The sequence below is a fragment of the Nelumbo lutea genome, chromosome 1 (assembly GCF_056320005.1).
Source record: "Nelumbo lutea isolate HS-2025 chromosome 1, American lotus-T2T, whole genome shotgun sequence".
Taxonomy (NCBI): Eukaryota; Viridiplantae; Streptophyta; class Magnoliopsida; order Proteales; family Nelumbonaceae; genus Nelumbo; species Nelumbo lutea.
Genome location: NC_142684.1, coordinates 153,271,161 through 153,282,751, shown reverse-complemented (window position 1 = coordinate 153,282,751; position 11,591 = coordinate 153,271,161). Strand labels below are relative to the sequence as shown.

Sequence of the window (11,591 nt, the reverse complement as noted above, 5' to 3'; positions counted from 1 at the left end):
GTGATCCTTGCAGAATTCGTCGTTCCATTATTGGCTAAAAAATTTTGAGGAACAAACGGTTTTTTATTCCACTTTACCACGCTCTAACACGATTAGTGCCTTCTTTATAGTAACATGAGATTTACTTATCAATTAAGTCGTCTTATTTTGCACAGAAACCAAGTATTTTGATCTCAATTTGTTTTTTTTTTTTCATGAATAAAGAACAGTGGGTTAATGAGAAACTGGGAAACTCCTTTCCTTTTGAGCTCCAAATTAGTTTGCCAAATGTAGGATTTCTGGGTTGTTTACAAATTACATGAAGCTAGAGAAGCTCAGTGACTGAACAGTGAAACACTAGACAACTCACCAGCAACATATACTACAAAATAATCGTCAACAGTAGCCTTTTTTTCTCCTTTCCGGTCAATATTTAATTAATCATGGACACGTCACAGTGCCCAGCCACGTTAATACTGTAACAAAAATATCATTATCAGTGGCGTTTGGCTCTATGTCGGGTTCACTTTAAATCTTTAATTGAGGAAGTTTCTTTTTAAAAGGTTCTCATAAAACAAGGAAAATCCAAGCAAACTAGAAAAGAAAAGCGCTCTCTCTCTCTCTCACACACACACACATAAGCAAGAACAAAAGACCAGGAAGAAGATGCACTTGGAATATCGAGACGAAATAAACCATTCTCAAGCTAACACTACAAACATTTCAGGCTAAATATTCAAAACGATTAGACCCATGGATTCCATTACCCATCACTTCAAGCTAAGAGAGCAGTTAGGGTTTGATGCCCCTCTTGATGCGAATAAAAATATCCTCTAGCTGTGGTTACATGGTCTCTTATCCAAGTTCCTTTCTGTTTACCTTTTACCCATTTGTTTGTTTCTCTGTTTTCTACTTTTCTTTGTCCAATTTTAATATAGTGGGTAAGTAGACTAAGAGATATATACATATATACATATATTGAGTGTCCTCTTAGTCTTGGAAGACATGTTTTGTTTAAATCTCCTTGACTCTTCTCATTGATCTCTATTCAATAATTATGATTGTTAATATATAATAAAATTGCATGGAATCAGGGGAGGTCTATGTACAGTCTGTGGGGAAATCAGATTTCATAGCTGATTTATTTACTTACTGTTGATCAACTCGTGTTGGTGGGTAAACCCGAACTAGATTTCTATTAATTTCTTCGATCGGTTGCAGACATATAAACACAGAGATTGTAAGCGCCCATGATGTTTGACCATCTAGAGTTACGCAGGCAGGTGGTTGGAATTATTAGTTCATGAAAAATAATATTTTATTGTCACAAAAATTCCATTAATAATTTGATGATGAGAGTTTTGACTTTACTGTCTAGTAACATCACAGACAAATACGGATGTCTTAAATAGTTTGTCGCCTATATCTATGACATTGTATGATGTATACCCACAACTGATGAGAATCTGAGAGTGGGACGGTAAATAAGATAAGTTCAATTAGAGTTTGATTTAAAACTTAAAAGTAAAGGCCAACACTACTGATTCATTAGAAATTAATAACTAAATACATAGATCATAGAATAGGTAAAGTTGATAGTCCATATATAAAATCCTTTGTTCCACTTGTATATTAAAAAGAGCTCATGAGAACCATAAAAACAAAACAATCAACAATCAGTGGGGTTCTGTTGATTCAAGCAGAATAATGAAGATCTAAGAGCCTCCCAATTCCCCCCTTAAAAGAGAGGTTACCAAAGTTGCTTTTTGAGCAGAAGATGAAGGAAGACGTCCACATAATGGATGGTTGATGGATCTGTGGACGCCATTTGAGATGTATGATTTGGGTGGGTTATGAACTAATTGGATTAAAAGTAAAAAAGATGATGAGAACATCAGACCAGACTACCAGAAACACAAGCAATAGAAGCTACAAAGTACAAATAATGGTCGTGGTGATAGGTGGGTGAGAGTGTGAAATTTTGCGTACTTTGCGGTTGCTCTTGTAATCTTGCTATTATCAAATTCCTACGCATCGGAATCGAGAGCAGTGCATCTCTAATATGTCCAACAAACAAGTCCAACACAAAACAAAACAATCACTCATTACGTCCTTACAATTGCGCTCTCTCTCTCTCTCTTAGTTATAATGTATGGTAGGTAAGATATAACCCAGGAACCTTTTATAGATATAATGTCAATTTCCAACCCTATTATATTATGTTATTTTTATCATATGCTTTCTGTCCAAGCCTCCAATGAGGACTAGGGTTTTCTTTCCAAGCCAAATTCCAATTCCACAAGACAAGTAAATGGGTCCTACGCGATCATCATCTCAGAAGTCTCTGATCATTGCATGCTTTGGCTGGAATACAGAATGTAATTGGGTTTGTTTGCAGAAAAGAAGAGAGAGAGAGAGAGAGAGAGTCTTTTAATATTTATAGTGGTATATCCCCATATGAAATGGATTGTCTCGTATTGTAGAAAAGCCTTCACCTATCTACAATTACATTTGATTATTGACAATTGAGTCATCCTCTTCTAACTTTTCCTCTGTCTAGTGTAAACACAAGTTTACTAGAAATGCTTAAGGATCAGATCGGTATTCTAGCTCATGCATGTCCTAATTAATTATTCCCTTCATCATTAATTATTTGTGTCTCAATTGATATTGGAACTTGGAAGGTTTTGAAATGCCCAAAGAGTCAAAGACGGGAACCAGCAGCTAGCAAGAGTGGGGAGTGAAGAGTGAAGACCCACCAAAAGGAATATTAATAATGGACGGGAAGCAGTGTGGCACGCAAGGAATCATCAATAGATAGTAGTGGTGGCCTGGTGGGTCACGACTCACGACCCCTCAATTGCTTCACTTGATGCACTTTCCAAATATCCATTTAAACCCATCTCAAAATGGTCCCCAAATTCCTAGCAATCTGTCATCTGTCTGCTGCTGCCTTGTATCACAAGATACCGAGCAAGAAGAAAACAGATCGCATACTAGTAGCTAGCCTCCTATAGTAATTCAAGACAAGAGTGAGAGTGTGAGACTGAGAGACCTCATCAACACTAACCACAGTAGCTATCTCTGAGCTAGTGATTCTCACTTCCCTTCCAGACTTCCAGTTCCACACGACTGTGGGCTGTGGGGGATCATTATTAGGATCCAACGGTGGTATCGCTACTCCTTTCAACTCCCAAGTTTTAACCATTATCCACGTACGTCCCAATAAACAGCGCCGTTGATAATCGTCTTTACTTTTACCATGTTATGTTTACGATTTTGTTAGATTAGGTGGGTATCCACCTAAAATGTAGGTCCCTAGTCCCTACTACTGCCAAGTGCCAACGTCTCTTACTGGGGTCGCTGCGTCTTGTATAGGCTAGCTCATCCTTATTCCTTCCATTAAGTCTATCCCGGGCTGCTAATGCTAAGCATGTTTTCTTGCTCGTAATTACAAACAATTAGTAATGAATAAAAACAACAACAAAAACAACAAACAATAAATCTGTTTAAATCGAGGAGAGAAAAAATATATATAAAATCTCAATAAAGAAAAGCGAGTATTGGTTCCAGTTCGTGCCTTGGAGCTTTTTTCTTGGCCCCTTCCCTTCTTCTCGCGATACCCACAGAACCCTTTTTATCAGTCCCTCTCTCTCTCTCTCTCTCTCTCTCTCTCTCTCTCTCTCTCTCTCTCAAGTCAAATCTCTTCAGCGCCACAGGAACCTCTTCAAATACTCAACCTTTCACATTTGCTCTCTCTCATATTCATTCTATTTCTACTCACTCTCTAAAAGACTAAATCCCGTCGCTATCCAAAATATGGTAGAGTTCGAGTTCCACCAACCAAATCCCAGCTAAATTATGGAGCAAGAGAAAGAGAAGAAAGCCAGGTTCTGCATCAACGACCACCAAGACATTCTCATCGAGATACTAACACGGCTCGACGACCGCTCTCTCGGAGTCGCTGCCTGTGTCTGCCGTCTCTGGTGCTCTATATGCCGCAACGACTCGCTCTGGGAGAACCTCTGCTTCCGCAACGCGTCTCCTCCTACACCGGACGTAAGGTCAGTGGTGGAGGCTCTTGGTGGTTATAGGCGCCTCTACATGGTATGCCTACGCCCGGTCCTGAATCGGCTCTCCGGACTGAGTCTGGGATTGGCTGGTCGGGGTGGTGTCTCGGGACGGAATGGGAGGATCTGGACTCAAGACGAGGTGCAACTCTCGCTGTCGCTCTTCTCCATAGATTATTACGAGAGATTGGGTGGGAGGCAGGGTGGTGACGCGTCTGCCTCGTCGCTCATGTTCCTTTGCAAGCCAGTGAACGTGTGATAATGTTTGTTGACAGTGGACACTGTTGCGCGCGCAGGAGGACTATGGAATGAATAATGCCGATCGATGAGGCATATGTTAAGAGAAAGCATTGACCCTTAATTATGAGCCGAATGTAGCCCTCGATAATAACTTCGGTTTTCATATTGTTTATTTCCATTTTCGTTAATTTCCTTTTTACCAACCAACCAACCCATAAGGCAGGTTAGCATCGTTAGATTATTCTTTTTCTTCTTCTTCTATTTTTATATAAAGACGCTAATGCAGAGAACTAGGAAGGTGAAGGTCCCTCTGCATGGCTGCATGTGTAATATGATATATGTAATCTATTATTTATTAAGGTGATAAGAGCATTAATTGAGATTAATACCCAAGATCCCTTTAAGCACTGTTTGTAGAAGTTCCATTGTTTTATTAGATGCTAACATGACATGGGTGACAACAGGATATTTTTATCTGGGTAATAACTACAAGGATTTGAAGATTTGCCACAGAATTTTGAATAAATTTAAAGTGGGAGGAGAGAGGGGGAGGGGACCTCTGAACAAGTTTATCCGAGTACGAAATCGGACTGATACATGGAGCTAGCTGTCTTTGATAGTGAAGGTTCCTATTAGCTTCTGAATGTCTAAGCTTCAGACAAAGGGAAAGAAATTAAGAAAATTCTGACACTAATAGGGACAGGGAAATCCTTGTCTCTGATTCCCCAACCCCAAGTTGAAGTTGATCTGTTGATGAGCTCAGTAATATGTTATTTTGCTTTGGTAAAAAGTAGTATGTTATTCAAATGGACTTCTTTTTCCCTAACGTGATAACGTCTAGTTTAATTTTAAATCTAAATTATTATTTAGCATGGAAAAAGGTGTTTTCTGGAAGGATTTTTATTGTATGTAAAGCTCAAAAGATAGAATCAAAGAACTATATGTTATCCGCGGATAAAAATGGGTCATAATTTCCTTTTTCTATCCATCATCCCCCCAGTTTTCATTTGCTTTGAATCCAGCAATATCATGTTATACACTAGGGTGAATGACTGAACGAGAGAGCCGTGACTTGTTGTTAAGCGCATAAACAGGCAAGGAATTGCGGTTTAGTTGTCACAAACTGAGATTGCCTCTGGTTCTGGCAAATGGGGAAAGCATCGCATCCTCATCCATCTGTGACTTGAGTTGTTCACCATGCACCTAGATAGTCCTGTTTTCTACTTCCCTAGGTAATTTGGTCAGCAATCATTCTCACCACTCAGTCAATCACAACAAAACCAGGAGAGGTACAAACTATTTCTTAGAACGCAGAATTAACTACATGTGATACGCATATGGCTCAACATAATATGTTAGCAATGCAGCCAGCAGCTTCATCTTCAATTCTTCCTTCTGGCTCCAAGAAGAGATAGAGCTTTTTTTCTTTTTCTTTTTTTTTTTCCCAAATGCCAAATTCACATTACAGAGGATAGGTTCCAGGGGCCAACGTCTCTTAAACATGGTCCCACTTCCTTGAGATGTCATTCTGTTCCTGGGACCACCACCACGCCCACGCCACGATGAAACAATAAGCATGGTCCCACTTACTTGAGATGCATGCCATTTCGATATTTCAAATTCAGCCCAGGAGCCAAGCCTGGGGATGGGATGGTTCCCCCTGGTCCAGTGGACCAGCTTAGCATTGATCGTGAAAGCGTTGTGAAACGTGCAAACAACTGATGTATCATCACATCGGATTCTCTCTCCTCTTCGGACTATTTACCAGAAGGAATGGACACCGCAGTCACAGATGCATATCATATGCCCATACACACAAACATTGTCTGGCTCTATTCACATAGATGATACCTATCCTCCTGCGGCTGCACACTGTTAGAAAGCATCATCAATTCGTCATCCTCGATACAAAAAACGCAATATAGACGCTATTGCGCTTCACATGCATTTAGCTTCAAACACCTAAAAGAATATGGCATGAACAAGAATTTAAAACAAAACTGGTAGAAGATACGGATTTAGATCAAATGGAGGTTTAATCTTATCTTATTTTTTTTTAGTCATAAATAAAACCGCTGTTTACACACTTCTGTTTCTAACATAACAATTTTCTGGGTTGGCCATGAACCATCTATACAGAAGAACGCCCGTCAACATAAAAATCAGTGTTTTAGAATCGTGGTTGACTCAGATGGTCGGATCATATTTGGGAACCATTCAGACAGTCCTTGGCTAAAAACTGTTGAATTGGTCAACAATCCACTGACCCAGGTAGTTGAACCGTTAATTCGTTCAATGGTTTTTGGTTGTTTTTTATTTTAATTTTAATTTTATTTTTTAATTAAAATAAACTGTCCATTCAAACTGAACGATTAAACCATCGACCCAGAAACCAGTGGCTAGAAATGGTTCCGATTCCTGCTCGATTTTTAAAACCTTTGTAAAAATTTTACCCCCATCATTGTCTCAAGCCATCCCACCGCTGGTGGCTATGTTAATTATCTGAAACAGAGCAGTAAATTATTAAACCAAAGAAAATAATTCAATATTTTTGGAACAGAACAAAAGTATTACTTATTCATCCCTATTTGGATACCAATGACTGAATAGATTCAAGGAAAAGCTACATCTTTAAGGAGTGTGGGTGAGAGAGAGAGAATGTTCTGTCAACAAAATTAGGAACGATAAAGTGGAGGTGTAAAATCTCAACATGCGAGTTTATAAAGTCATACCACAACAATGACCTTTCTTGGCCGGTAGATTTAAAAAAGGTTTTAAATACAATGGAGTTTAAACCAGAAAGAATTGGGATTCAACAAAGGTCTCAACTCTGAGGTAACTTTTTATCAGTGGATTGGTGTCAGATTAGATGGGACACATGACAATACAAGGTGGGGTATTGATGTGAAATGGATCACCATCAAACCTGAAAGTTCTCCTCATGTGAAGGGGGGTATTTAAGACCACTTTCCTACAAGAAAATACAAATGTGCTGCAGCCTCCTATCAATGCAATGAGTGATTGGGTACACAAGATAAAAATGCTTAAATTTTATGATTCAGTAGCTAAAGGAAGACTTGTAGTCCACCACAAACGATTAGTGTACCATTGCACTTGTTTAAGTTAATAACAGAAAATTCAGAAACACACCACTACCATAAAACCCCATTTTATAGATATCCAGTAACCATAGTTTTCAAGGTGCCTAGGAGGCAGGGTGCACCTTGTCACCTAGTTGCCTAGGCGATAAATCTTTTAAGTAAAAAGCATATATCCTAGGGTAGTTCCCTAAGTTCCATAATCATAATTTTCATATGAAAAGTATAAACATCATGTTAAAGTATAGAAAATCAACATATTCATGAGAAAAAAACAGAAAGAAAAGAAAATTCAAAAAATATTGGGGCTGAACCCCTATTTCTGTTATAGGGAAAGAAAAAAAAGAAAAGGTGGAAGAAGAAGAAGAAAATGTGTTGATTAGACAAAATTTTAAGTTCTTCCTTACTTATTGGTTCAGGTTTTGAAGCCTTTGAGGGATACAGCAATTAGTAATGTCTATGTTGATTAAACCCTAACAATAAGAAAATAATAAAAAGAAATTAGTATATAAACACACAAAATGAATATTTTAGTTTATAATGTCTATTTTATAATTATAATCTCAAAATTTTAAGAATATAAAAGTATTTTATAACACAATATACAAAACTGTTTGGCGATTAGGCGAAGCGAGCCTCCAAGGGCACCTTGTCACCTTGACAACTACTGCAGTAACATAATGTAGGAAAACAGGGACTGAAGATTGAACATTGAAGAACTCAATCTCATATCATTTGATTCTTATATTGCCTGCCTCCATAAAAGATATATCCTAAGATGCTCATATCTGGATAGACCAAAAGGGGTTATAATTCTTTTTCTTCAGCACACAACACTCCATTTCTTGATATCAAGAACAAAAACATGGGTAAGAGTACAACACTAAATATGTAGAGGCTTTGCTTTTAAACCATCATATATCTATATACTTATATCTTGCCAAATTTAATTAAACTTCTCAAATATATAATTTCTTCTAGTATGGAATCATTCATGTAGGGAGATTATCTACATGACACTACATATTTTTGACACACGGAGGGATCCTGTGACCAATCCTAACTGTCCATTAGATAGGGGACTTGCTGGATTGGCGATGAATTGAATCTCACAATCCATATCAGACCTACACCTAAACCTTATATTGGAAATTTTCCTAATTTATAAGATACCATACTCTATTTTGAACCTGTCACAAGGCCTTTTGAGCTGAAAATTTCTCCATGAATTAGAGGGTTGGAAAAAGAATATGGAAACTCCCTTGTAGGTCCAACCTAAGTTGCCACATGGAATATTCCTAATTCATTTAGGAAAGCTCGCCAAATAACCCTATTAGAAAACCCATTCCTTAGTATAATATACCATTTACATATTTTAGAAGTTCTTTTTGCTATGACTATATTTTACAAGTCCGTTGCAGTACCAAATGTCAAAGTGCACATACTATGTCCAACATGTAATGTATTAGGTATCTGGGTATCATAAGATACATCCATGCAGTTTGCAGTAGAAACAAGAACGCAAACGATAATAAGTTTAATTATCAATGGAAAGGATACTGATTAGGAAAAAAGGAGCATAGATGATCCAATGACCACAAAGACAAAGAAACCAAGTACTATTGGCTCAACTGAGTAATCATATCCCTTCTTTGCTGAAGTTTTAGGAACAGCTCTTCACTTTGTGATGTTTTTTGGAACTTTGTGAGTTTCCTATCTGCAAGGCATCTTGATGTAGTCTGTCAAAGTCCATTATCACACATAGACAACCATGAGCTTGATCAAAATCGATGCTATAGGTTATACAGTGTGCATAATGACTGGATAAATAAACTTTGCCTTTTAAGAGAATTCGTTTTGGTTACCATGAGTAAGATGTTTTTTGTATAACACTCAAACAGCAGCATAAACAGGCAATAATCCATGCCAATAACTAAAACAATGGAAATTTTTATCTCATAGCTTAGTTCATCATTAAGGATTTCTTATTGGACAAAAGTGTCAACAAGACAGCTTAGAAAATGGAAACCTACAGAAAGATATGCTTTGGGTACAGCTCAATTTTCTATCCTTTGCAAAAGTTTAGTGAGTTATAATGAGATTCTCATCAGATGTGAATTTTTTTTCAATTGAAGTATATTATTCTATTTCCGTTTTCCTAAGATTTCCTAGATTTCCTGGTACAAACACATTGCATTGCCCTTGGGAAATTTGACAGAACAAATAATAGAAAGAAAAAATCATATCTTTCTAGCTTGGCCAACATTTTACAAAACGAATGGAGATAAACCAGAACAATAGGTACAGATTAAAGCTCATTGAAAATTTTTCTTCTTAACTCATGAAAGAATCTTGTACTGTCTAGTAACAGAAGAATGAACAATAATTTCCAAGACCATCCTCGTGGACCTCAGCAAAGCAATCAAAAAGTAAAAAGAAACAAAGGATGCTTCCAACAACCAGGAGAGAGACAAATAGATTCGGCATGGATGCCATCGTTCATGTCAGTTCACCTAGTAAGTATCCAAAAGAGCAACCAACAAATCCAGAACTGGGTGTTCTGTCAAAACGAATGAAATCACAAGCAGAACAGCAACCAAATTCATAATTAAAAAAGCATAGAACTAAAAATGCCGATGATAAAGCACAAAACTTTGATAAAGCATAAAACCTTCTACACCCACAAGGTGAACATCAAGCAAATTAAGCTATAATAATTAACAATGTCTGAAAAAAGGCTTTATTTGGAATACCTGCCAAAAGAAAATCTTTTATTTAAATTCAACAACAAAAGACAGCGCATTCTAGCAGCGAGGATGAGATAAAGAATAAACACATTATAAGCCACATCAACATTACAAAACTCTCATGTTTAGAGGGCAAAGAAGTAAGACCAGCAAAATCAATCCATGATTCATCGGAGTAAAAAAAAAAAAAGGGCAATATAATGATCTATACAACAATAAGAGAAGCGATGCAATCCAATTTCCAGTCAATAAATAATTAGGGGTTTAAAACACCCCAGAAAAAAAAAAAAAAGTTTACCGTCTTTTTCGTCGCAAACAACTAAGCCGAAAGAGACGTCACGGAGGGAGGATAGAGAAAAGGGAAGCCGAAAGTAATTCTAACTTTTAAAGGTCCGAAGGAAAACCAGAGTCCATATCACCGTCGATATCGACTCACTCATTGATTCAGCGCGCTCGCTGAATTTATCGGGAGATTCAAGCCTTCAAGGGACAAGGACACAAGGTGTTGATAGAATCGAACCAGACCAACCAAAACCGAGTCAACAAATTTCAAGCATGAACACGCTGAGAGAGTTGTAAGAATGTAAAATATCCACCGTATATCACCCATGTTTTCCACTTTATGATTTGCATTTGTTAGGAAAAGATCACCATGTACATAAGTGGGGTGGGGCTCACAAAATCAGATGGCCAGTATAGCGTCAACCACTCGATTTGAACTCATTTACAACCCTACAAGTGTTGGGGGAACAATTGGATGGAATGGTTGGAGTTGGATTCATGTTATCTCCCACTCCCAGTATTGTAGAATACTAGAATGTAGACGAACCTTCCCCATTCAACGTTCATATCTGCCAAGACCACTGACCCCAACGAAACAGGGCACGCCAGACGTGATATTTGAATTTTTTCCATTGCTGATCTGTCCTTGTTTTATTGGTGCTGAGGAGGGCCCTACGTTTCTTGTGCGTAGCAAATCCAGAATGTCAATAGGGCAGGAGGTAAACCAAAACCTGTAAAACTCGGAGACACGGTGTCTTTTCGCGCGGTATTTCTGCTGCTTATAAGTCGGGAAGAACGAAAATCACTCTATTCTCATTTGCCACGTGGAAGATCTTGTTGTCAAAAGATGGGGTGCTGAAAAAATGCAGGAAGTCTAATTTGGGCTGATTTCGCAAAGCTCCAAATGAAGCTTCTCGCGTCTTTCGTGTTTTAATCTCGTGCGGAAATACCCGAAACGATACACAGAAAGATGCGTGTCTGCCAAAAGGTCTTCGGGCTGCCTAGATCTTATGCCAAAAACTCAATGTGTCTATTGAGTGTAAGAGCTAGGAGAAGATCTTTTAAAAAAGAGTTGACAATCGGGCCCGAAGAAAAGTGATCATCCTTCATTAAAATAATGAAGTATATATAAGCATGTATTACAAGAGGCTAACGTGGCAAATACAAAAGAACAA

At 37.9% G+C, this 11,591-nt stretch overlaps 1 protein-coding gene and 1 long non-coding RNA gene across 2 annotated transcripts; one reads left to right on the top strand and one right to left on the bottom strand.

Annotated features, from left to right (window-relative positions):
- The first annotated feature begins 3,484 nt into the window (after window positions 1-3,484).
- Window positions 3,485-4,675, top strand: LOC148878473 (F-box protein SNE-like). Its single transcript, XM_088955194.1, has one exon. It carries the CDS (start codon window positions 3,841-3,843, stop codon window positions 4,306-4,308), a length of 468 nt encoding a protein of 155 aa, XP_088811320.1. The 5' UTR covers window positions 3,485-3,840; the 3' UTR covers window positions 4,309-4,675.
- A 902-nt stretch (window positions 4,676-5,577) lies between these two features.
- On the bottom strand, window positions 5,578-10,728 carry LOC148878472 (uncharacterized). The gene is made up of 2 exons (XR_016102309.1): window positions 10,433-10,728; window positions 5,578-6,161 (listed from the first exon to the last, which is right to left on the bottom strand). It is a non-coding gene; the product is annotated as an uncharacterized LOC148878472 (long non-coding RNA).
- Between the last annotated feature and the right edge of the window lie 863 nt (window positions 10,729-11,591).

Bases quoted from the DNA above. Each gene is read 5' to 3' on its own strand.
- LOC148878473 (XM_088955194.1), top strand. From the start codon at position 3,841: ATGGAGCAAGAGAAAGAGAAGAAAGCCAGGTTCTGCATCAACGACCAC.